The sequence below is a fragment of the Medicago sativa genome, chromosome 3 (assembly GCF_051527215.1).
Source record: "Medicago sativa cultivar Bolivia chromosome 3, Bolivia_mono, whole genome shotgun sequence".
Classification (NCBI taxonomy): Eukaryota; Viridiplantae; Streptophyta; class Magnoliopsida; order Fabales; family Fabaceae; genus Medicago; species Medicago sativa.
In genome coordinates, this window is record NC_140751.1 from 11893248 (window position 1) to 11920464 (window position 27217).

Below are 27217 nucleotides of genomic sequence, written 5' to 3' on the forward strand. Positions count from 1 at the left end.
TTTAAAAAGTCTCCTATATTTTAAAAGACTTTGCAAGATTTTAATGACTTTAAGACTTTAACAAACTTATTTAACAAGTCTTGATTGAATACCGCAATTTTTTTTTTTTAAATGATCAAGAGTTTTGATTGAATATCACATGCCTTTTTTAAGTTACAAAGAACCTTGATTGAATACCACAAGAATCCATAAAAAGTCTTTTAAAATGCTTTAATTGAATACACCCCCTTAAAATGAGGTAAATTTTTGTTTTATCATTGTTAGGAGCATTGACTTTCTCTCAAAAAAAAAAAAAAATTGTTAGGAGCATTGACTGACAGCCCATCTACGAGTAAGACTACGCTACGCGTCTTTCTTTTTCACGTTAAATTTGACCAGAGATATGAAGACTTAACTATAAAATCAAAGCTAGATCAGATTTCTTTCACACACTCCTTTTGAAGATATTTCTTATACATACATAATAATCCTGCATTTTGTTTGTTGTGATTTCTTACAAACTAAGCAACTAATGGCCACTAGTACAAACGAAACACTCTCAACTTATGTGAAGGTGTTGCTAGACAAGATTGTTTCCAGTGAGTTCATGGACAACTTCCGGACCACCAAGCTTGACCTTTTACTCTTGAAAAAACTCAAGACAACACTGCTGAGGATTCTAGATGAACTTCATTATGCTGCTGTTGCCGATGTCAATGAATGGTCGTCGGATACACTGAGGTATGCTGTCTTTGAAGTTGATAGTTTGTTTGACGAAATCAACACTGAGGCGTTGTACTGCAAAGTAGAAGCTGAGCATCAAATTATTACTACTTCTCAGGTGCTTTATTTTTATCCTCCTTTCATAAGGTTTGATAGGGTCACCAATTCTCAAATGCAGAAATTAATTGGAAGATTAGAACTCTTGAGTTCTATTTATAGAAGAAACAATGATGTAAAGAAACTTAAACATCTTTTATTTTCTAATGGTGGTGATAATCAAATAAGAATTATTTCCATTGTGGGAATGGTAGGGATTGGTAAAACAGCCCTTGCTAAACTCCTTTACAACGATCCTCAAGTAAAGGACAAATTTGAGTTAAAACTGTGGGTAGATATGTCAAAATATTTAGATGATTTCAGTGTTTTTGAAACCAACATTAAATCTATCACATCACAAGCAATCTACGATCATAACTTGGAAGCAGGAGGAAATCATGCAAGTGATGTGAATACCGTGCACCCAAATTTTTTTTTAGTATTGGATGACGTTTTGGATGCAAGATCTGTCAATTGGACATTACTGATGGATATGTTAAATGCTGAGAAAACGGGAAGCACGATCATCATCACAACACGAGATGAAAGAGTTCCAAAATCCATGCAAAGCTTTTTTGATGTCCACTATTTGAGACCTTTGGAAAGCGAAGATTGCTGGTCTATAGTTGCCAGGCATGCATTTGGACCATCTAACTACCAACAACGATCAAATCTTGAAGAAATTGGAAGGAAAATTGCAGAAAAGTGTGATGGATTACCATTAGCTGCAGTAACAGTTGCGAATTTTCTTTGCAACGAATTGTCCCAGGATTACTGGAATAATGTGCTAATACGTGACATTTGGGAATTGGTACATTATGTCGTGCAACCTGCGCTACAATCGAGCTACAATTATCTTTCAGCTCCTTTAAAACAGTGCTTTGAATATTGTTCAATTTTTCCAAAGAAATCCATCCTAGAAAAAAATGTGGTAGTTCAGTTGTGGATTGCAGAAGGGTTGCTAGAATCATCCGCAGATCAGGAAAAAGTCGGAGAAGAATACTTTGATGAACTAGTGTCAAGATCGTTGATACATCGACAATCTATTAGCAATGAGGAAGCAAACTTTGAAATGCATAGCCTCCTCCATGATTTTGCTACAATGGTTTCATCTTCGTATTGTACCAGGTTGGAGGAAGAGAACTTACATCAAAGGATACGTAATTTATCATACAATAGAGGGCTATATGACTCATTTAATAAATTTGATAAATTGTATGGAGTAAAAGCTCTACGTACCTTTCTAGCATTACCATTACAAAAACAACCGCCTTCTTGTTTGTTATCGAACAAGGTAGTACATGACTTGCTGCCAACAATGAAACAATTACGTGTGTTGTCCTTGTCAAACTACAGGAGTATCACCGAGGTTCCCAACTCTATTGAAAATTTGTTATACCTGCGGTACTTAAATCTTTCTCACACAGAGATTGAAAGGTTGCCTTCTACAACATGCAAGCTTTACAATCTGCAGTTCTTGCTGTTGGCAGGCTGTAGAAGGTTCGCTGAATTGCCGGAGGACATGGGAAAATTGGTTAATCTCTGTCACCTTGACGTTAGTGACACTGCATTGAGGGAGATGCCCGTACAAATAGCCAAACTAGAAAATCTCCTTACTTTGTCAGACTTTGTTGTCAGCAAGCATAATGATGGATTGAAGCTAGCGGAGCTGGGAAAATTTCCCCACCTACATGGAAAACTTTCAATCTCACAGCTACAAAATGTTAATGACACATTTGAAGCAGATCAAGCCAAGATTAAGATGAAAGAACGAATAGAAGATTTAACTTTAGAATGGGATCGTGGTACTTCTTTCCTAGATTCACCAATTCAAAGTGTTGTACTTGAACATTTGCAACCCTCAACCAATTTGAAAAGTCTCACCATTAAAGGCTACGGTGGAATCAGCTTTCCAAATTGGTTGGGTGATTCCTTGTATAGAAACATGGTGTATTTAAGGATCTCGAATTGTGATAATTGTTTATGGCTTCCACCCATTGGACAATTGGGTAATCTGAAAAAACTCATTATTGAAGGGATGCAATCAGTAGAGACAATTGGTACTGAGTTCTATGGAAGTGATGGTTCTCCTTCATTTCAACCATTTCCCTCCTTGGAGACTCTACATTTTGAGAATATGCAAGAGTGGGAGGAATGGAACCTGATTGGAGGTACGGCTAAGGAGTTTCCTAGTCTGAAAACTTTGTCGCTAAGTAAGTGCCCGAAACTGAGTGTAGGTAACATACTTCACAAATTTCTTTCCTTAACTGAACTTGAGTTAAGAGAATGTCCTCTATTGGTGAAATCAATGCCATCATCAGATTATGTGTTCAGGCAACCAGTGCTCCCTCTAAATTCTCTTCAACAGTTGACTATAGACGTCTTTCCATCTCCTACGTCTTTCCCAACAGTCGGTCTACCAAAAGCCTTAAAATCTCTCACAATCAGTAATTGTGAGAGTCTAGAGTTCCTTCCTCATGAATACTTGCACCATTACACATCCCTTGAAGAATTGAAAATATCTTATAGTTGTAATTCAATGATATCATTTACCTTGGGCGCTCTCCCTGTCCTCAAGAGTCTGTTTATTGAGGGTTGTAGAAACCTGAAATCGATATTAATTGCAGAAGACGGGTCTCAAAAGAGTCTCTCATTTCTTAGAAGCATCAAAATATGGGATTGTAATGAACTGGAGTCATTTCCCCCAGGCGGATTGCACACTCCAAACCTCATTCATTTTATAGTTTGGAAGTGTCAGAAGCTTCAATCACTACCAGAAGCAATGAACACTCTAACTGACCTTCAAGAAATGGAAATTGATGATCTGCCAAATCTTCAATCTTTTGTCATAGATGATTTGTCTATCAGTTTGAAGGAACTTACTGTTGGGTCTGTTCGAGGGATTATGTGGAAAACTGAGCCAACTTGGGAACATCTCACTTGTCTTTCAGTGTTGCGAATTAATGGCAATGATACGGTGAACACGCTGATGTTGCCACTGCTACCTGCATCGCTTGTTACACTATGCATCCGTGGTCTTAATGATGCAAGCATTGATGGGAAGTGGCTTCAAAATCTCACTTCTCTCCAAAACCTTGAGATTGTTAACGCACCCAAACTCAAGTCATTGCCAAAAAAAGGACTGCCCTCCTCTCTTTTGGTACTAAATATGACTCGCTGCCCGTTGCTCAAAGCAAGTTTGGGAAGGAAGCGAGGGAAAGAGTGGCGTAAGATTGCTCACATTCCCTCCATAATTATTGATGATGAGTTGATCACATGAGTTTCCTATCTGGGTGAGTCACTGAAATACCATTTTTTTTGTTTCTTTCTTATTATGTTATTATCGGTTAATATTGTTAATTTAAATAGCAACATTAAAATACATACATTATTACAATGCTAATTCATTTTTTGTTCTTATAGAAATAATTTGTGTCACCCCTGATTGTGCCCAATCCTGCTGTTGTGAGAAGCCAAATTTGAATGCATGAACTGCAACCAAATCCAGTAAATGTTGTACTGATGAGGAGCAGATGAAAAGGAGAAACAACAACTGACTGCAAATATGTTAGGTACTTCATATATATTTGAATGAGTTGGTTTTAATGCATTGACTGTATCAAGCTTTTGTAACACTAGTTAAACTCTTCTCTAATATATTAGTCTAATGAATATCTTTTATGCATTTCCACAGTTCCTTAAGGTGATTAGCTTTCTAACCTTCATTCACATATATTATACTATATGTGTTTGTCCTACTGTAATCATCTCTCCTAGGTTTTGCAACTGCCCACTGCATCCAACCTTTGTTGGTCATGTTTCTCTTATTATATTTTGTGATTGTGAGTGTGTGCATTCCAACACACCTCATATTGATAGGATATGAAAACATATGCTTATTTGTTTAGTTATTTTTTTATTTATTTATTCATTTCCCAGATGGGATTATGATGCCTAAGGAAGTTATTTGTTCCTTGATTATGTTTTGACTTTTGAGACTATTATGTTAAGTTGTTTACCGATTAATCAACCAGATTTGGTGGCTTAATCTTTGTTTTTGAATTATTTGGTTCTGTTTGCAGATCTGCCAATGACTTCAAGCGTGATTGATGGCTTGCACCAAGATGGCAACAGTGGCATCTGAGGTATAAACTTCCTCTTTGATTGGGTTTAAATTTGTGCATGGTCCAATGCTCATCTTTCTTTCCAAGTTTTTTTTGCAAATATTGCAAAAGTTAATGTTCCATTGTCATGAAGTGATTGATAAAACAGTTCAATTTAAATCTCACAGTATTGGTGTCGCTAAGCCAGTGAAATGAGATACTGCATTCTTTGTGAATCAATGCTTGTCTGAGTCCTTTCTGCCAGTGACTTGTTTTGTAGCCTAGAGGTACCATTATTTTTCTCTCCCTCCCTTAGTTCATTAATTTTTACATGCTGTTTTTCTTGAGTTTTCCTATGTTTTAGTTTAATATATTGCAATTACTTACTAATATGTCTTCTAGTTTTTTGCAGGATTCAGAAAAAGAGTTCAACATTTTACTTATTGCTGTTATAATGGATGCAGTTGGCCAGGCTTGACATGTGGTAGTAATTTAGAATGTAATCTGTTTTATTTGCCTCTAATCCTGTTCATGTTAATTCATATTTTTCTCCACAAATATTAATGATGTTCAGAAAATATCCAGGCATTCGTGGAGAGACCCTTGACAGTAGCCAGGAACGTTCATCCTTTATGTCACACATTCAGAGAAGGAGCATCCAAACCATCTATCCAGTTCTGTTACACAGACATTGCAGAACCATTTTTTCATTGATTTCAGAAATACAATTAAATTTGAATCCTTTGCTTGACCTGTAAAGATAGTGAGTTTAATTAATAACAATATACAAGTTTATTAATACAGTTCCATTTTTATTGAAGTTTGAATCCTTTGGTTGATCAGTAGTTTATTAATCCGTCATCTCTATTCTTCTAATATGTTTAAACTACTTTGCTTTATTTCGTAACAATTTCCATTATGTTTAGTTTTCTGTATATATATCCATTCTCATTTCTTCAATTACTTTATGGCTACTATTATGTCTTCTTTGGCTATAGTCAATCATTTATGACAACTAGTCTAACATTAATATATGAACAAAACATGATAAACGCTTTTGTTAGGACCTAATATGAGAGGGTGTTTTAAGTAATTTGTAGGTAGTTAATTAGGTTTTAAGTAGATTATAAGTAAGTTGCCCATTAGGATTAAATAATAAGAGGCCCATTAGAGTTAAATACTAGAATGTATAAAAGTGGCTTTTAGGGTAGAGATGTGTATCAAATGGTCCATGGGTGGACCATGATTTAGAGCCTCTAGATCAAATAACCTGACATATTCATCATACATTCTTCTCATTGGATTTTCCTTCTCTTTTCTCCACCTCTTCACTTCCTCTCAGCATATAAATAAGCTATTGCTATACATTTACTTCCAGATGAATTTATGTTGATTGAGGTACATAGTTCAAGCTTTCCAGAAGATTACTCAATCAAATTAATAAAGTTTCTATGGGGTAAATTATTTGTCTTTTAGACCACTGCGCATGTGAAAATAATAGCTTATCTTTCATTGGCAGGCTTAATGGTATCATAGCTTATTCAGATACAAATGGTATTGTAGCAACAAATCAATTTCCGAATAACTGTGCACAATGTTTTCTTCCATTTTGAAATTTTTATTCATTCAGAATGAGCATGTTGCAAAATGAAATTAAAACTAATGTTTTAACCACCTGATTCACATCAAGCATCAGAAACAATATTTTCAAACAACACCTCCACATAAGCTGGAAAAAGTGCTTCTATCACAAAACCCGTCCTAAGTTGCTTAATTTGAATGAATACAGATAGCTTTAGAAATTACAACAAATATTCAGCTTACAAGAAAAAACTTCTCCTCTTTGATTTTCATGAGTAGGGATCGATCCTCTACTGCATCCAGCGGTTGGTGGCAAAGAAGTTTCTGCGAAATCAACTATGACAGACAGTTTCGGAGTGCACATCCCTTTTCTTTCGCGCCTTAACTATACCACCACTAAAAATTCGTTGGATGTTGATTGCAGATTTGAAATATTTCTAAATTTCATTTCTTGAAGGCCAGCCATAGTGTTTCTTACGATTTTGCACCGCCAAATAAATGAGCTTAGGAGTGGGTAATCCACCTAGGGAAAATAACTCCGATTCATCACAAAACTGTATTGTGATGCTTCTAAGAAATGAGAAACTCTGCTGAGGCATATCTTCTGCAATCAATATTGATTTCAGATTTTTAGAACTGACATTACACACAAACTTTCATAAAAAGCAGAGGATTTTTACCAGAGGGACGAAAATCTCAATAAATATTAGTAACAAATAAACTGAAGGAGGGAGAAAAACACAATACTTGTGTTGGAATAAAGACACTTCAGGCTTCAACAAAAGTCCCTAACATAGACCAGAGACAGGAAGAGTACCTAATACATTTTGAGCCAATATTGCTATTTCTCCTTCTCATCCACTTTTGATTGAAAAAATAGTTACTGGACAAGCTGCAGGCCATGCATCTGTGTTTTGCCTCTTGTAACAGCCAGATTGGCACAAGCATGGGTGACTTATTATATATATCTACGTTTGAAAAATTATTTAGTGTTATCTTGTATGCTGATGGTAAAGTTAGTTAACAATATTTATCGATTGCAAAATAACAAACAAAAGAGAAGTTCAAGAAAAAAAGTAATTTATTGATGGAAAGAAAGATGAGCATTATAGAACATGCATGTAGTAAAAGCTATCAAAGGGGAAATTAATTTATAGCTGAGATGCCACTGCTGCAATCTTGGTGCAAGCCATCAATGATGCTCAATACAACCAATGCACATTAAAACCAGCTCATTAATATATACAAAAAGAGTACCTAACATATTTGAAGTCAGTTGCTGCATCGCTTTTTCATCCATTCCTCATCAGTTAAACAATAATGGACCTGGTTGCAGGTTGTGCATGCAAATTTGACTTCTCACAAAAGCAAGATTTGGAAGAAGCAGGGGTGGGTGACAGAATACAATTATATAATTAGAAAAATAAGTCAGTGTTAGAGTTATAATATGGTATCTTGATGTTGATAATGAAATTAAGAATGTTGATTAAGCATGACATAATAAGAAAGAAACAAAAAATAGAAGCCTTTCAGAGACTCACCCGAATAGGAAACTCACGTGATCAATTCGTCATCGATAATTATGGAGGGAATGTGAGCAATCTTACGCCACTCTTTCCCCCGCTTCCTCCGCAATCTTACGCTATCTTATTTCTTTTATTTTTTGTATAAAACAATATTGAGGATCTACGTGTATGCACAAGGGATGTATAAATACAAGGAGATTGAGGATACAATATCTTGTAAATAAAACAAGAAAAAACTAACAATGCAGTTTGAAACCTAAATCTCTGAAAACAATTTGAATTTATATTGTTCAACAACATTGTCGAGACAATCAAGGACTAAGGAAATAGCCTAAGGCTTTGTTTGCGAGTTTGGAGGGGAGGGGAAGGGAAGGCTTTGAGGGTGGAAAATATGAGGGAAAATGAAGAAATCTTTCAAAAATTTTAAAATAGTGGTTTTTTAGAGAATTATAAATTAATGCATATGATTATTATATTTTTAGTTTTATAAATAACATAACAACATAGATTAAATTTGAAGAATTCATATAAACCCTCCAAAACCCCCCAAAACCCTCCTCCAATACAATTTTTTAGTTCCCCCAAATGAGGAGGGTTTAGTATTATGAAGAAAAGTTAACCCCCCAAAGCCCTCCCCTCCCATTTTCCTCTATTTCTTCCACTTGCTCATTCCTTTTTTCCTAAGCCTTCCCCTCCCTTCCCCTCCAAACTCGCAAACAGAGCCTAAAGGACCAACAACCAAAGCTATCAATCTACATGTTTTAGGTGCGCAGTATCAATGCTATCAATCAAAGGAACTGAACACCAAAAAAATTCAACACCAAAACATGTCTCAAGCCTAATGTGTGTTTGGGTTTATGGTGGCGGAAATTGTTTTTGATTGAATTGATTTTTACAAAAGTGATTTTAGTTAAATGTGTCTTTTACGTTATGTTTGGTTCTGTGCTGAGAAAACATGATTTTGAATAAATTGATTCTGGCTAAAATTGAGTTGAAGGTAAAATGATTTATGTTTGGATACATTCATGAAAAAGCAACTTGAACAATAAACTTGACTGTAAAAATCAATTATGAAGTACGACTCTACAAATTCTAGCTTCAAGTATAATCAAGGAGGCAAAATCAACTCTACTCTAAAGGAACCAAACCATATCAAAATCAATTTTACACCTCTAGAATCAATTTTAGCTCCTCCAGAAATGGAACCAAACATACAAAAGATTTAGATACATTAAGGTGAGAGTAAATTGAACAATAAATTTAAGTATAGAAATCAATTTTGTAGCCAAAAGCTACAAATCAATTACTTCTAGAGGCAAAATAAATTCTAATTGAGAATCCCAAACATATTAAAATTAATCTTTAAGTCTTCAGAATCACTTCAGCTCTCCCAAAGTAAATCCAAACATGCACTAAATCTAGTATTTTCATTTATATCAAAACAAAAGGAAATACAAATCAATGCTAAACACAATTATTCATACCAATAAAGAAGCAAAACAAGTTAAAAACCAAAATAACCAATCAAAGTAACAAAATTTGAGAAAACAAAATTCTGGGTATCGTTGAATTAAGCAAAAAGATTAAAATTTTACACAAAAAATGAAAAAAAAGGTTATACCTGGAATAGGGGGAAGGAAACTAAAGATATGCATAAGACAACCATCATCAAGATTATTGATACGAGAATAACAAGATATTCTTTTCCTTTGACACTTTTTTAACTGTCCTTTGTTATCTTGTTGTTGTTGTTGATGTTGGTTTTCCATCACCGACATGTTGTTCTTTGTCTTTGAAGTGCTTCTACCTCCTCCACCGCAAATTCATAAGGCTTTGTTTGGTTTGTATCGTGATGATGTTTTTGTTGTTTAAGAGTAATCCGAAAGACAACAACAAATGACTTTACTGTGTGTATGTACTTGAACTGCGGTCGGGTTTTGTTCGAGGATATTGATCCAAATCTAAGCAGTTTGTTTGTCAAACATTTATGGAACAAATGTACTTGGAGATTACTATTTGCACCACATTTATCGATGATACACCCCTAATTCCAATTAGTCATTTTCGTTTTCCCCCTGTAAAATATTTTTTTTGATTCACCCCCGTAAAATATTTTTTTTTATTTACCCCCCTAATAGGCCAAACAAAAACCAATTTTTTTTCAAGAAATTTTCGTTTTTGTTTGGCCTATTAGGGGGGTAAATAAAAAAAAATTATTTTATAGGGGGTAAATAAAAATAAAATAAAATTACAGGGTGTAAAACCGGAAATGACCTATATTACAGGGGGTAAACACCTATTAACCCTTCAATTTTTTGACTATTAATTATATCCTCATGTGGGTAGTACTTCAAAGTTATTTAAAAAGGTCAACAAGTTCCGACTCAAATTAAATTGTTAGGCCAAACATTATAATAGAGATTCAAATTCAGACTCTTCCACTTGTATTTGTGTGAGTTTTCGATGAATATTTACATTTTGTTTATCTACAAAAGAAAAATCATTTAAAAAATAGAAGAATACAAGTATACCCCTCATTTCTCTACCAACTTAAACAACTAGCCATCACAAATTGAAAGTCATTGTACAAGTTTTTTCTTTCTATATTTTTTATTAAAAAATGTGGGTTGATGGGGTGGGGAAAGGAGGGAGACGAACTAGTAAAATTCAAATGATCATCTAGTATAACCTATCACGTTGCATTTTTCATTGTTCACCCACATAGGAGTCTTGGTTGGTAACTTGACTCATACTTTTTTTATACTAACGTGAGAGTTTTCCTTCTATGGTCAACTTACTTAAATGAGTTGTACATGGATGAGCAGAAATCACGACCTTATATGACTTAAGTTTTTAGGGCATCAAATTACTCTTAGAAATTGAGGGTCTAAAACAACCCTATAAATATATCTTATATGTCTATATATATGTATGCAGCGTGGGTCAGGAAGTGCAAGCAACATTAAATTTCAGAAAATTCAAATGGAAAATGTAACTAACCCCATAATAATTGATCAAAACTGCTGTGATCAACATAGTCCATGCCAAAAACAGGTATTAAAATTTTTCCTATATTCTATTTATGAAATTGATCTATATATATTAGACATAATTTATAATAATCAAATATTATGCTATCTTTAATTTGGACCATGTAATTGTTGTTAGTGTTGACATAAAATTTGGTTAATTAATTAATTTTTTAATTGCAGAAATATGCGGTTCAGATAAGGAATGTGTTGTACCAGAACATAAAAGGCACAAGTGCTTCTGATGTAGCTATGCAATTTAATTGTAGCCAAAACGTTCCATGTCAGGGGATATTATTGCAAAATATAGATCTACAACTTGAAGGTGGGTGAGAGGCTAAGGCTTCATGCAACAAATTGAAATTGTTATAGAGAGGAAATGTTAGTCCTCGCTGCAATTATATAGAGGAAATGCATGAACTTGGTGGCTTTGGAAAGACTCATAGTATGAATTAATATGTTCATTTGCTTTGTATATGTTGCTTAGCCAATAAAGCTAATAGGTTTGTGACGAAGAATGTTATTTCTTTAGATATATAGACATGTAAGATATATTTATAAATATATAGACATATAAGATATATTTATAGATATAACACTGACAAATACTGACACGTACACACCGATAATAATTTGAAAGAATGGAAGTAATTGGATGTGCCAAGCACCAACAAGTTAGATACCGAACACGCCTTCAATCTAAGGTGTCGGTGCCACATAGAGAAACTGTTTGTTTTAGATTGTTCCTGTTTCATAAATTGCTGAACTGAACAATCCATTTGGGAGGAATTGATTGGATTTAAAGTAATTAGCACACAAATCTTGATGGATAGTGAACATAATAACAATCCTTCAAATTCAAACAGAATCAACTTTATCATACAAAGTAGAATGAATTAGTATTCTTCATTCCTCTGTTCAGGAGGACTAATTCCAGTGTACTACTATCAGAGACATTAAAATTTCATCAACGGTATAATGATGATGATGAAGGTTCTTAATTGTTGTGTTAACTTTGACTATTCCCAATTGTTGTCCCTCATCTTTATGGAATCAGATAGTATTTTCATGCTCTCATTACTCTAGGCGTAACTCTTTTGCTGCCTTGAATGACTTATATTCTCATGGTTAATTTTACTTTTACTGATAGTACTAGCATCTACTTCAATATTAAAGTTCTTCAATTCCCATTGCTATTATGTAAATTGTCCTGACTAGTTAGCAATGTCACCTGTAACATTGTAGTTTTGACGAGCAGTGGCGCTAACAATCTAATAATTGCGGTAGTGGCCACAGTGAAAACCCGATTTAAACACAATTGATAGTTGTGCTAAAAAAATTCATTATTCACGGTGCTAATACCCAATCTAATATTTTGTATTGTGTCCCAACAACCACTCTACCCCAACCCCTACCCTAAGCCCAAACTCACCTTCACTCTCCAAAAGCCTACCCCAAAAAATGATTCAGAATGTCTTAACTTCAACACCAACTTAGAACATTCACATTATAGATCGAATTTAGCTGCAATGGGATTTAAGCGAAATCAAAGATGAAAGCGAAGTTAACTGCGAAATCAAAGTTACCTTTGATCGACGGTGGTGAACCCAGAGGTTGAAAACGGAGGAGATGATTTGGCATATCAAGAATTTATCACTTAGCATCATATCAAATCATAATCAAATATCATCATCAAATATCATCATTAGTTCGTAATCAAATATCATCTCTAATTCATTAGCAAATATCATCTTTAAATCATAATCAAGTATCATCTTAAAATCATCATCAAACATCATACTCGACTCAACACTTGACTCGACAATGCGTCTCAACCTGACAATGCAACTCTTAACAACTTAAATCATCGTAAACTTCTTGATATGCAAATGCATGTGGTACCATTCAGGGCATCAAGCCCCCAACATAAATGAGCGTAAATAGGCTCTTCAACAAAAGTGAGCAAAAGCTGCTGGGCCTCAAGCCCCCAACGTAGTTTGAGCATTAAGATGTCGGGCCTCAAGCCCCCATCTTTAATGAGTATGCAATGGACTCAATCTTCCTACAACTTAGACAACATCATGAACATCTCTTAAAATTCCATTAACATGGACAACTTCTTAAATCTTTACAACTTAGACCGACTCATGCAACTTCAAGACATTAAATGGTCAACAGCATTGAAAAACAGCAAAACACAGCATATAATAGTGCTTGAATATCTCAACATCATCTGAGGAATGAATTACATCAACATAAATATCATAAAACATCATAATAGTACTCATACATCATTACTAATAATCTCAGTCATCTAAACAGGATTCTGGAACATCTGGAAGTATCCTAAACAACCCTTATTCTTACTTCTAAGATCAACTCATGACTACACGTGCGAAAGGATTGCATGGAAAACAATTTGGGCAACTAACAGCTTAACTCGCAATGGCAAGTGACTTTGCTCGCAATGGCGAGTATTGGGTTTGCTCGCAGCGGCGAGGGACATTGCTCGCAATGGCGAGTGGCTGGATGTGCTCGCAATGGTGAGTGATTTTGCTTGCAATGGCGAGCGATGAGCTTCATAGCTCGCAATGGCGAGTGTTGCTGCTCGCAGTTGCGAGCGATGAATGTCAGTAGGCCAGAAACATGTTTTTCTCAAAATTTCTCCTAATCTCTTGGTTATATCATCCAAATAGCATCTAATTATCATCCTATGGAATATCTAAGGTCTGTACATAAGTTTTGCATCAATATCTAACATTTTTTCATGGTTCAATCATCAAAATCGGTCATAAACCCTAATTCTCAATTCTCACAAGAACTCAACCTAATCATGCTAAATCCATTTTTCAGAATCATACACTTAATAATATTGAAAGTTAGTCTCACCCTTACCTTGTTTGATGAAAATCACAGCTCTCTCTCTTGTTCTCCTCTTTTCTGACTTTTGTCCCTTTTTCTCCAAAAGCGTTTCACGTAAAAACGTTTCTAACTTACGTTGTTATATTTATTTCTCCTTATTACTCTACTCACCTCTAAACTTACTCATTTCACCTCACAGCCCCACTTCTAATATTTTTATTTTATTTTCATATCTTATTTTATTTAATAATAAAATAAGACACACCATCATTATAACTTCACAAAAATCATATACTTCACATAGATCTTAAAATCACATAATTCATCTATAAATCATGTAAATCACTTAAATTCATAAATCATATAAATCACACATATAAATCATATAAATATATGCTAAAACTCATTAAAATAATTAAATAATTAAGACGGGCGTTACAACTCTCCCCAACTTATAGAATTTTCGTCCTCGAAAATTTACCTCAAGCAAACAACTCTGGATAAGACTCTCGCATCTTACTCTCTAGCTCCCACGTCAAACTTTCGCCAGTCGCTCCACCCCAAACGACTTTCACCAGAGGTATCTCCTTGCCTTTCAATTTCTTCACTTCACGACCTTCGATTCTCACTGGTAAGGTCTCAACCGTAAGGTTGTCTCTAATTTGCACATCATCTCTCTGGATCACATGAGACGGGTCTGGAACATACTTCTTAAGTTGCGACACATGAAACACATCATGCAAATTCGATAAATGCGGTGGTAAACCCACTCGGTACGCCACCGTTCCAACCCTTTCCAATATCTGATACGGACCAATAAACTTCGGAGTCAACTTCTTTGACTTCAATGCACGACCAACACCGGTCATCGGAGTAACTCTCAAGAACACGTGATCTCCTTCTTGAAACTCGAGGTCTTTCCTATGCTTATCATGGTAACTCTTTTGTCGACTCTACGACGCTTTCATCTTTTCTTGAATCATCTTCACCTTCTCAGTAGTCTGCTGAACAATCTCTGGTCCTAAAATCACACTTTCACCTGTTTCAAACCAACACAACGGAGTCCTACACCTCCGACCATACAAAGCCTCAAAAGGTGCCATCCCAATACTTGAATGATAACTGTTATTATATGTTAACTCTATCAACGGAAGATGACTATCCCAAGTTCCACCTTGCTCAAGTACACAAGCTCTCAACAAGTCTTCGAGTGACTGAATCGTTCTTTCCGACTGACCATCTGTTTGAGGATGATAAGCCGAACTCAATCTCAACTTAGAGCCTAAGGCCTCTTGCAAACTCTTCCAAAATCTAGAAGTAAATCTTGGATCTCTATCTGACACAATGCTTGAAGGAACACCATGCAGCTTCACAATGTCTCGAATATAAATTTTCGCCAACTGAGCTATAAGAAAACTAATATTAATCGAAATGAAGTGTGCCGACTTTGTCAATCTATCAACAATCACCCAAATAGTGTCATTCCCTTTAGGAGTATTCGGCAAACTCGTCACAAAATTCATGGATATACTATCCCATTTCCATTCTGGTCCATCTAACGGTGTCATCAACCCAGCAGGTTTCTGATGCTCCACCTTCGACTTCTGACAAATCAAACAAGAGTACACAAATTGTGCTACATCACGTTTCAATCCAGACCACCAAAATAACTTCTTTAAGTCATGATACATCTTTGTAGCTCCCGGATGAATACTCAAACTACTCCTATGACTCTCTTCAAGAATCATCTTCTTCATCTCATCATTATCTGGAATACAAATCCTACCTCGAAACCTCAACACACCTTGATCATCAACCTTAAAGTCACTATCTTCAGTCTGATTACTAGCAACCAACAAGTCCACAAACTTAACATCAACTTTCTGCGCATCTTTAATACTTTTCAAGAAATCATTATCAATTTTCAGCATTCCTAGCTTAACACTCCGAGACGACATTTCACAGACTAAGCTCAAATCTCTAAACTGTTCAAGCAATTCCAACTCTTTAACCATCATAGCAGACATATGTAAAGTCTTCCTACTTAAGGCATCCGCGACGACATTAGCTTTACCCGGATGATAATTCAAACCAAAGTCATAATCTTTCAACAAGTCGAGCCACCTTCGCTGTCTCATATTCAATTCCTTCTGATCAAACAAATACTTCAAGCTCTTGTGATCACTAAACACCTCAAATCTCGAACCATACAAGTAATGTCTCCAAATCTTAAGCACAAATACAACTGCAGCTAATTCAAGATCATGAGTAGGATAGTTTCGTTCATGAATTCTCAATTGTCTTGATGCATAAGCAACCACTTTACCATCTTGCATAAGCACACCTCCTAAGCCCATCTTGGATGCATCACAATACACCACACCACAAAAGGTTCATCAGGCTTCGGCAAAATCAAAACTGGAGCCGTCGTCAAACGTTTCTTCAATTCATTAAAACTGTTCTCACAATGAACATCCCACACAAAAGGTTTTACCTTTACACGTCAACTGTGTTAATGGAAGTGCTATCTTAGAAAATCCTTCAATAAATCTTCGGTAGTAACCCGCCAATCCTAAGAAGCTTCTAATCTCAGTAACCGACTTAGGAGTCTCCCATTGTGATACTGCTTCAACTTTAGACGGATCGACTGCAATACCACTACCAGAAATAATATGGCCAAGAAAACTTACTTCCTTCAACCAGAACTCGCACTTAGACAATTTAGCATACATCTTCTTCTCTTTCAGCACTTGCAAGACAATCTTCAAATGCTCAGCATGTTCTTCTTCTGTCTTAGAATAAATCAAAATATCATCGATGAACACAACCACGAAGCGATCCAAAAATGCATGAAAAATGTGATTCATATACTCCATAAACACACCAGGCGCATTACTAACACCAAAAGTCATCACCTTATACTCATAATGTCCATAGCGCGTCCTAAAAGCCGTCTTCTGAATATCTTCATCTTTTACTTTAATCTGGTGTGTCGCGTCATTTTTCGGACGGTCGAAAGGCCATTTGATTGGCGTTCGACCCGCTTTTGGTTTCACGACTGAACATTTAATTCTTTTCGAAAGAAAGTGGAAAAAGGTTCAAATACCACGTTTTTAGGGATTAAGGGTTCGGGGGTTGGTTATATTTAGGGAAGGTGTTAAGCACCCTAAATATTCGTAGTACTCTACGAGAACCTCTTGATTTTATTTAACTTTTATGCTATAAACTTGCTTGCTAAAAAGAATGGAATTTGTAATGATAAAAGAAAATAGAGACCTAGATTATCTACGTTTTATTGATTTGGAAGGACGTATGTCCTTTGCCTACGTACCCGTGAGGGATCAAAACCTCGTAGTTCGGGGTAGAAATTGACGTTTGATTGGTTGAGTGCTTTTTAATGTTTTTGAAAAAAAGGTTTTAAAATAAAAGCCAAATGGCAAATTGGAATTTGTTTGTGCTTTTTATATTAAAAGAAAAATGACTCAAAGTAGAATTAAATTGATTGATAATTTGATTAAGAAATAAACTAAAAAAGACGATCACTTGATTGAAAAAATCAAGGTTTGTTTATGAAAATATTTTTTTTGCGAATTTTTGATATTTGCATGTTTTTGTTGTTTTGAATAAGAAAAATAATGTTAAGCTGAAATATAAGGTTATTTTAACACGGACCAGAATACTCTGGAGAATGATTATATAAGCATAAATATAATATTAACAGTTTATTTAGGACCAGAGCACTCTGGATTAATTTAATTAACAAGGACCAGATTGTTCTGGAGAATAATATAATATGAACAAAAAATATAATATTAACAGTTAATTAGGACCAGAGCACTCTGGATTAATTTAATTAACAAGGACCAGATTGTTCTGGAGAATAATTAAATTAAACAAAAAAAAATATTGACAGTTAATTAGGACCAGAGCACTCTGGATTAATTTAATTAACAAGGACCAGATTGTTCTGGAGAATAATTAAATAAAATAAAAATATAATATTAACAGTTAATTAGGACCAGAGCACTCTGTATTGAGGTGTGTATTTTAGTGTAAAAATAAATGAAAAGATATATATATATATATATATATATATATATATATATATATATATATAGAGAGAGAGAGAGAGAGAGAGAGAGAGAGAGAGAGAGAGAGAGAGAGAGAGAGAGAGAGAGAGAGAGAGAGAGGAAGCACGAGAGGAAGAAGAGAAAAGGAAAAGAAAGAAGGAGGAAAGAAGAAAAAGGGGAGATTATATACCTTTGTGGGAGAGTAGAAGAAAGAAAAAACAAGGGGTTGTTTTGTTTGATTTTTTTTTGTTTGTTTTGGTAATGATGGTGTGTTGTTTTTTTTTGTTTGTTTGTTGATGATGGTGAAAAAGAAAAAAGGCTTTGTTGAGAAGTTTGTTTGTTGTTGTGGTTGAAGAGCTTGATGAATATTTATTTGAGTATTCACGTGAGAGAAAGAATAAAATTCTTGTGTGTAAGCTCCCCCTCCTTTTGCCTTGTTATGTGCTTGTATTTATAGAACCTTATGTCTTGAAGCTTCACAGACAAAAACAGCTGTGTTATCCTTGCTAAAAACAGCCCATGTGCTTATGTCTTTGTTGCTTGATGCACAAATGTTGCAAAAAATGTGTTATTCCAAGTGAAGAATGTTCTGAAGAACATTCTCTTCTTTCTAGCCATTTGAGACAGCCCACGTGAGGTTTGTAGTACAGCTGTGTTTTCCTTTGCTAAAAAAAACAGCCCATGTGCTTATGTTTTTGTTACTTGGTGTGCAAGAATGAGAAAAATGTGGCTTTTGTTCATGCAGAACGTTCTCCAGAACGTTCTGGAATTTCCAATTTGCAAAGAGAAAAGGTTAACACGTGAATGCAAGCTGTAGAAGTTTGGAGGCCACTTGTTTATAGCTGTTTGGCACTTCTTTGAAAGCTACAAGTGCTGTCCTTTGTTGCTTGGAGAGCAAGACTGTCCAAGTATTAAAATTTCCACATGAAGAATGTTCTTAAGAACGTTCTTGTTGTTCCTTTCCTTTTTGAGACAAACACACGTGATGAAAACAGCTGTGATCTTGTGGCAACATGAGGGGATATGATGATGTCATTCTTATCCCTTTGAAGTTCCACCAGAATGTTCTCAAGAACATTCTTTTAGTTCCATGCACTTTTGAAGCAAAACGTGTGGTGTAGGAATGCATGATTTTTGGTCAAAATTTGGGGTATGACAGATGCCCCTATTTAAGTCTCTTCGTCCGGAGACTTGAAGATAGAATCTTTGTTTTGTCGGGTCGAAGGGACTTAAATACTAAGTACTCCAATTTTGACCAGTTGAAATGTTGAGAATGCAATGCTTATGAATATAATGATATGAATGCGTGCAAATGTAATTATGAATGCAACAACGACAAACATATGCCGACTGGGGGACAAACTGATAATGATTGCTGGGGAGGAAAGAATGCCAATTATCTTTGAAGTGATAATAGCGGACATTACGAGGAAAGAAACCGTCAATTACTTTTGAAGTAGTAAAGACGAACGCCACACTCTCTATTACTTTTGAATTAGTAAAGACGTAACAAGCAATAAAAGTGTCTATTACTTTTGAAGTAGTAAAAGACAAAGTCTGTTACCTTTGAACTAGTAAAGACGAACATGACAGGAAATAAAATTGTCAATTACTTTTGAAATAGTAAAGGACAATGTCTGTTACCTTTGAACTGGTAAAGATGGACATGAAATAAATTTGTCAATTACTTTTGTATTAGTAAAGGACAATGTATGTTACCTTTGAACTGGTAAAGATGGACATGAAATAAATTTGTCAATTACTTTTGAATTAGTAAAGGACAATGTATGTTACCTTTGAACTGGTAATGGAGGACATTACGAGGAAAGAAACCGTCAAATACTTTTGAAGTAGTAAAGACGAACGCAACACTGTCTATTACTTTTGAATTAGTAAAGACGAACGTAACAAGCAATAAAAGTGTCTATTACTTTTGAAGTAGTAAAAGACAAAGTCTGTTACCTTTGAACTGGTAAAGACGAACATGACAGGAAATAAAATTGTCAATTACTTTTGAATTAGTAAAGGACAATGTCTGTTACCTTTGAACTGGTAAAGACGAACAAGAAATAAATTTGTCTATTACTTTTGAATTAGTAAAGGACAATGTCTGTTACCTTTGAACTGGTAAAGACGGACATAATAGGAAAATAAATTGTCAATTACTTTTGAATTAGTAAAGGACACTCGAGATAAGGTTAGAACAATCACTGGGGAAATTTGAGAAGACATTGGTAACATGTGAAATATTTGGTGGGACCTGCCCCTCGAAGTAATTTTAATTGGTGGCAGACTTTTGAAACAGTCATATTGGAGACGACACTTTTACAAGATACAATTGAAATAAGACACTGGGTGACAATGCAACCATGTATAAATGATATTTGTATGCATGCTATGTATGCATGAATGAATGAATGTATGAATATGTATGAGACTCATATGACAATATGATGGTAAGATTGATGAGACAAAGCTTGGGCAGGCCTAAAGAAGCGGCCCGACATCATGTTACCAGCATTCAACACTCTTCATAGGGGATAACATCACTTGGGGATGAATCAAACACTGTTGGGGTAAAGCCCTTTGAATAAACACTGGCAGAATTCGCCTTTTTGCAGGATAAAACCATGAATTAATCACTCTGGTAGAAGTCGCCATTAATTAAGCTAGCATAAAGCGCATTCTTCCATTCGGCCCACTTGAAATGTGATGCCCTTGTCTTTGTTTTTTTTTCTTTTTTTCTTAAAATCCCTCTCTTTTGCCTAGATCGCCCTTTCAGGTTTTCAATCCACCGGGACGTTGATTTTTTGCCTAAGTCGCCTTCTCAGGTTTTCGACTTAGCGAGTTTTTTTTTTTTTTGTATTTTTTTTTTGACAGAGGTCATCTCTCAGCACTTGGTTATACCTACCTTGCAGAGTTTAGCTGTCTTTGAGACGGATGCTGATGTATGTTTCACCTACTCATAAGTTCAAAGAAAATGTACTTGTTGTTTACACTTTTCAAAAGATGTAAAAAAAAAAAATTTATGTATTTTTTTTGAAAAATTTTTGCTTTAAGTATTGCCATCGAAAATAGAAGAAATTTTGCAAATAGAATGAATGAGAGTTCCAAACAAATGGCCACAGGCTCAAATTTGATGAATTGAGTGGTGACCTGCCAAGGGCGTGGCTCCACAGATCTTTGAATTTTTTTTTTTGTTGGGAAAATGGTAAATATAGGGGAAGGTACATTGAACACAATAACCGTTATTCTCCCTAACAACTTTGAATGCCCCTGTTCTGAGTCTTTGATCTGTAGATGCTTCGAATCGGAGGTCTTTTGATAGTTGGTTGCCCCAAGTGGATGGTGCCTGACTGATGCAATTATTTTTGTCATGATTCAATCTATCAGGATGATCATTTTTGTTCATGTCTCTAATTTTTGCCTGGACCGCCCATTTGGGTTTTCAGTCCACCGAGACACTCATTTTTGCCTAAGTCGCCTTTTCAGGTTTGCGACACATCGAGCTTTCATTTTTTTTTTGACAAAGTATTTCTTGACTGCACCGGCTTGCGGGTGTGTTAACATCCATAGTCACAAGAATTATTGCACACGGGCCTTCATAGTTAGGCGTCCACTTGCCCCTGGAGTTTGGTTGGGAAGTAGTACAAAGTTCCCCTCTTGAAATTCACAGGGACGAACCTTCTTGTTGGAAGTTTTTTTCAACCTCTTTTGATATAGTTGTACAAGGTCGTCATGCATTTTAAGTTCACTCAAATTTGGACTTTGGCAGAACTCCTATCGTAGGGACTTCGACCTCCACGGGAAGCACGACCTCCATGTTGTATACTGAGGGAAGGAGGGGGGGGGGGGGGGGGGGGGGTTGCCCCTGTTGAAGTGTGTACTGAAGCATGATACTCATGTAAAGTAAAGGTAACATCTCACATCAGTATTTGTAAGTGAATGCCACCTTCTGGGCAATCTTCTTTTTTTGTTTGTAGTTTTGACGGCTAAGATGCCCCAGTATGCGAGAGATCTCATCGCGAGTCTCTTCATTTTCCTCTTCTTCATCTTCGGGCACAGATAACTCAAAGTTGGAAGAGAGTACATGATTATTGTATTCAACGGGTTTATTAATGCATGATTTGATTATTGATTTTGACAAGTATAAGTTATGATCATGCAGATATTTTGAGAATGATTAAAAAAGATTTTTTGGTTTTTTGTATTACCATTTTTCCAGAAAAAGCACAAAATAAAAGCAAAGTCGGGATCGAAGCGACTTTTTATTAATGATGGAAAATACATGAAGCAAAAAAAACCCTATACAAGCTCACTTTCGTCTTGGGTGGGACAAAAGGATGTTTTTGAAAAGATAGTAAACAAACAAACATATCACTGGAAATAAATTGAGTAGCGGAAGAAGACATCAACATCGACCTAATTGCGGCTAATCCCTCTTTATGTTGTAACATCAGATGCTATGATCCAGTAGCGGATTGACTTGCAAATTTGGGTTCAATTATTTTTGGCTTGAATCAGCTTCTGAACTTCGGTTTTCAAAGCGTAACAATGCTCAATGTCATGGCCGGGTGCCCCTTGATGGAAGTCACAGGAGAGATCAGATCGATACCAAGCCGGCAACTTGATAGGCACTCGAGGAGGCGCTCTAGTTTGGACAAGGTTCTTCATGAGCAAGATGGGAAGCAGCTCCGCATACTTTATGGGAATTGGATCATAACGTGCTCCCCGAGCCTGATTCTGCATATTGGATTGTTGAGGGGCCTGTTGTCGGGGATGTTGTACACACAACGGCTGACATGGTGGCTGGGGCCCTTGCTGGAGTTGTGGCAGGTCCTTTGTAACCATCAGCGAAGATACCAGATTGGTTAACTTCTCTACCTCGGAACGAAGCTCGCGGACCTCTTGCTCAAGTTGATCCATTTTCTGGGTTTGCACGAGTGTTTGCATATGCGAGCTGAGATTGAATGAAGACATGGTACCCTTTGTGGAAAAGAAAATTCAATGAGACTCGGACTTGAAACTATGAAATGCAAGATGATGCATGATATGTTTATGCAAAAATAGACATGATTTTTATCGAAGGACTTATGTAAGTAATTTTAGTAAACGTCATAATTGAAAATTTTACTGAATAGTTAAAGTATTACGAGATAATTCCCTTTCTAAACACAAAGCCAATGGATAGACTTACAAATAGAAACAAGATAATTCCCTTTTTAACAAAACTGAGCCAAGGGATAGACTCCAAAGTACATGATAGAGAGCTAGTAACATAAAGGATAGAACAAAATGGGAAACTCTTGAGCCCCTGAAGTAGACTACTCATCGAAATCTGAATGTGCACCATCAAACAAATCCATGAAATCCATGCGCTGCTTCTTAGTGGTACGCTTTTCAAGCAGCCTGTCCTTTTCTTGGAGTAGATCATCTCTCTCGATCATTTGTTGTCCTAATTTGAGAATCTCACTTTTCTGCTTTCTTATTTCTTCATCTTTGTCTTCTACCATAAGCACAGCCTCATCATATTTCTTTTTCCAAGTGGCAACTGCTCGGTCTTTATCAGCCAATCGTTCCTGTGCTCTCCCATTGTTTTAGAGGGTAAGGGTAAAGATGATGGTGGGGTTGTTGCGGATACGAGTCTCGGCACGGTGTAAGGCATTTTATTCTGGATTGCTTTACTGATGACCCACTGAATATAGGATCCATGCAGAAGATCATCCCTTTTTCCTAATTGGTTCCTGTTAAGTCTGTGAATACCACGCCAAGTTTGCACAAATTTCTTTCTTTTGCCCAAGTGATCATTTTCATTGTAGTAAAACTCATTGGTTAAAGCAAGGTTACTTGGTTTGGTTTTCATTGGGTATCCCAATTGATGGCGGGCGAGGATTGGGTTGTAGCTAATTCCTCCCTCCATGCCAATGAGAGGCACGTTGGGGTATTCACCACACCTGATAATGACTGTCCCGTTATCCCAGATTGGATGGTACCAAACTATATCAGATGGTGTTAGGGCCATTATTTTCTTAGACCAAGGGATACCTTCAAGGTTGGCTATGAAAGAACGGGGTCGAGGTAGATGAGAGAGGAACCATTTGTAGAGTAAAGGTGCACAACAACGGATAGCTCCATGACTTGCAAGAGTTCGATCATGGATGGAATGGTAGGTGTTAGCTAAAAGAGTAGGGGGAGGGTTTTTGGTGAGAAAAACTTGGATGGCACAGATGTCGACAAAATCAGGAATTTTCGGGAAAAGCACAAGACCATATATGACCAGGGCTATGACAGAGTAAAAGGCGTAGTTGGCGCCTCCTTCCTCAAAAATGGAGGCTTGATCGTAAAGGAAATCGGTAGAGAAGCCTGAGAGACTCCCTTTGACTTTGACAATAAGATTTGTCTTTTACGATGGAGGCTCTAAGATGGAGGGCTTTAGCAATAGCTGAGTAACTAGGAGCAGGCTCAAAGCCATTGAAGGGTACTTCGTCAAGCACGGGTAGACCGACCAAATACGAGTACTCTTCCAAAGTAGGGACAAGCTGATAGTCTGGGAAAGTAAAACAGTGACAATGACGGTCATAAAATTGAACCAAAGTTTCCAAGACTCCTTTTGTAACATCTATCTTGAGGATGTCAAGCAATTTCCCATAACGTTCATGAAAATCATCCCGACTAGCTACCTTCCTCCCTAGCTCCCTTAATTTAGACACATCTGGTTTCTGGAAAGTATACCTCCTAGTATTTCTCGTAGGAATCTCCATCTACGATGTTTACAAGAAAATTTCTATAAGTCCTTTGATATTTAATGATGAAAAAGAAAAGTTTTATGAATGAATGCATGTATGCATGATTATGCTACACAAACGGTGAAAACATGGTGAGGTTAAGTCCATAATGTTGGAGTCAAGGGTAATAACGCCATTTGGTAAGGACTATGATTTCATTTGTATCTGTATCACGGGTTCTACCAAGTTCTCAGAGTTTTTAACCGCTTCCGAATGTCGTCGGGTTGCGGAAATACTTCCGGTCCAACAATGTTCGTAAGAAAGTATCGTCTGAGTGTAGTATCGTGTATCAACTAAACCAAGATTACTCATGATTAGCCACCGCACTACGTCCTAAAAAGCCAAGATGGGTTCAAGGTAACTAAAGGTTCTCAACTTTTAGCGGTCACTTTGAAAATAACATGTCAAACACGAATACTCATGCCAACATAGTATGTTTCCAAGATCTCTGAGTTGAGTGGGGTTATCACATGTGCTATAACCAAAATTCACTCTTGGCAAAGCACTATGATTATACCACCGTCCTATCTTAATTTTCCCTCAAGCTCGGGTATAGAGCTTATCTCACCACTCACATTAAAAAGAAAAGAAGAAAGAAGAACAAGTATACATGGATTTCCATCTTTTATATAATTTTTTTTAGCAAGTTTATAGCACAAAATTTAAATAAAGCCAAGTTAGGCTCAACCCTCTTACTTTTAAGTCCCCAGTGAAGTCGCCATTTCTGTCGCGTCATTTTTCGGACGGTCGAAAGGCCATTTGATTGGCGTTCGACCCGCTTTTGGTTTCACGACTGAACATTTAATTCTTTTCGAAAGAAAGTGGAAAAAGGTTCAAATACCACGTTTTTAGGGATTAAGGGTTCGGGGGTTGGTTATATTTAGGGAAGGTGTTAAGCACCCTAAATATTCGTAGTACTCTACGAGAACCTCTTGATTTTATTTAACTTTTATGCTATAAACTTGCTTGCTAAAAAGAATGGAATTTGTAATGATAAAAGAAAATAGAGACCTAGATTATCTACGTTTTATTGATTTGGAAGGACGTATGTCCTTTGCCTACGTACCCGTGAGGGATCAAAACCTCGTAGTTCGGGGTAGAAATTGACGTTTGATTGGTTGAGTGCTTTTTAATGTTTTTGAAAAAAAGGTTTTAAAATAAAAGCCAAATGGCAAATTGGAATTTGTTTGTGCTTTTTATATTAAAAGAAAAATGAATCAAAGTAGAATTAAATTGATTGATAATTTGATTAAGAAATAAACTAAAAAAGACGATCACTTGATTGAAAAAATCAAGGTTTGTTTATGAAAATATTTTTTTTGCGAATTTTTGATATTTGCATGTTTTTGTTGTTGTGAATAAGAAAAATAATGTTAAGCTGAAATATAAGGTTATTTTAACACGGACCAGAATACTCTGGAGAATGATTATATAAGCATAAATATAATATTAACAGTTTATTTAGGACCAGAGCACTCTGGATTAATTTAATTAACAAGGACCAGATTGTTCTGGAGAATAATATAATATGAACAAAAAATATAATATTAACAGTTAATTAGGACCAGAGCACTCTGGATTAATTTAATTAACAAGGACCAGATTGTTCTGGAGAATAATTAAATTAAACAAAAAAAAAATATTGACAGTTAATTAGGACCAGAGCACTCTGGATTAATTTAATTAACAAGGACCAGATTGTTCTGGAGAATAATTAAATAAAATAAAAATATAATATTAACAGTTAATTAGGACCAGAGCACTCTGGATTGAGGTGTGTATTTTAGTGTAAAAATAAATGAAAAGATATATATATATATATATATATATATATATATATATATATATAGAGAGAGAGAGAGAGAGAGAGAGAGAGAGAGAGAGAGAGAGAGAGAGAGAGAGAGAGGAAGCACGAGAGGAAGAAGAGAAAAGGAAAAGAAAGAAGGAGGAAAGAAGAAAAAGGGGAGATTATATACCTTTGTGGGAGAGTAGAAGAAAGAAAAAACAAGGGGTTGTTTTGTTTGATTTTTTTTGTTTTTTTTGGTAATGATGGTGTGTTGTTTTTTTTTGTTTGTTTGTTGATGATGGTGAAAAAGAAAAAAGGCTTTGTTGAGAAGTTTGTTTGTTGTTGTGGTTGAAGAGCTTGATGAATATTTATTTGAGTATTCACGTGAGAGAAAGAATAAAATTCTTGTGTGTAAGCTCCCCCTCCTTTTGCCTTGTTATGTGCTTGTATTTATAGAACCTTATGTCTTGAAGCTTCACAGACAAAAACAACTGTGTTATCCTTGCTAAAAACAGCCCATGTGCTTATGTCTTTGTTGCTTGATGCACAAATGTTGCAAAAAATGTGTTATTCCAAGTGAAGAATGTTCTGAAGAACATTCTCTTCTTTCTAGCCATTTGAGACAGCCCACGTGAGGTTTGTAGTACAGTTGTGTTTTCCTTTGCTAAAAAAAAACA

The 27217-nt window shown here is 35.8% G+C and overlaps 1 protein-coding gene, 1 long non-coding RNA gene and 1 pseudogene across 3 annotated transcripts; 1 reads left to right on the forward strand and 2 right to left on the reverse strand.

The window, feature by feature from the left end:
• The first annotated feature begins 396 nt into the window (after window positions 1-396).
• On the forward strand, window positions 397-5721 carry LOC146935756 (putative disease resistance RPP13-like protein 1). 2 transcript variants are annotated; one of them, XM_085750845.1, is made up of 6 exons: window positions 397-4091; window positions 4222-4370; window positions 4881-4943; window positions 5090-5188; window positions 5314-5385; window positions 5487-5721. In XM_085750845.1, the coding sequence occupies exon 1, from the start codon at window positions 512-514 to the stop codon at window positions 4076-4078; it is 3567 nt and encodes a 1188-aa protein (XP_085606971.1). In that variant the 5' UTR covers window positions 397-511; the 3' UTR covers window positions 4079-4091; window positions 4222-4370; window positions 4881-4943; window positions 5090-5188; window positions 5314-5385; window positions 5487-5721. The 2 variants fall into 2 exon arrangements, with proteins under 2 accessions (XP_085606971.1, XP_085606972.1); XM_085750846.1 differs by lacking the exon at window positions 5090-5188 and having other exon boundaries at window positions 5304-5721.
• A 669-nt stretch (window positions 5722-6390) lies between these two features.
• On the reverse strand, window positions 6391-7450 carry LOC146935757 (uncharacterized). Its single transcript, XR_015030349.1, has 2 exons — window positions 7300-7450; window positions 6391-7086 (listed from the first exon to the last, which is right to left on the reverse strand). It is a non-coding gene; the product is annotated as an uncharacterized LOC146935757 (long non-coding RNA).
• A 16025-nt stretch (window positions 7451-23475) lies between these two features.
• On the reverse strand, window positions 23476-24730 carry LOC146935758 (uncharacterized; annotated as a pseudogene).
• Between the last annotated feature and the right edge of the window lie 2487 nt (window positions 24731-27217).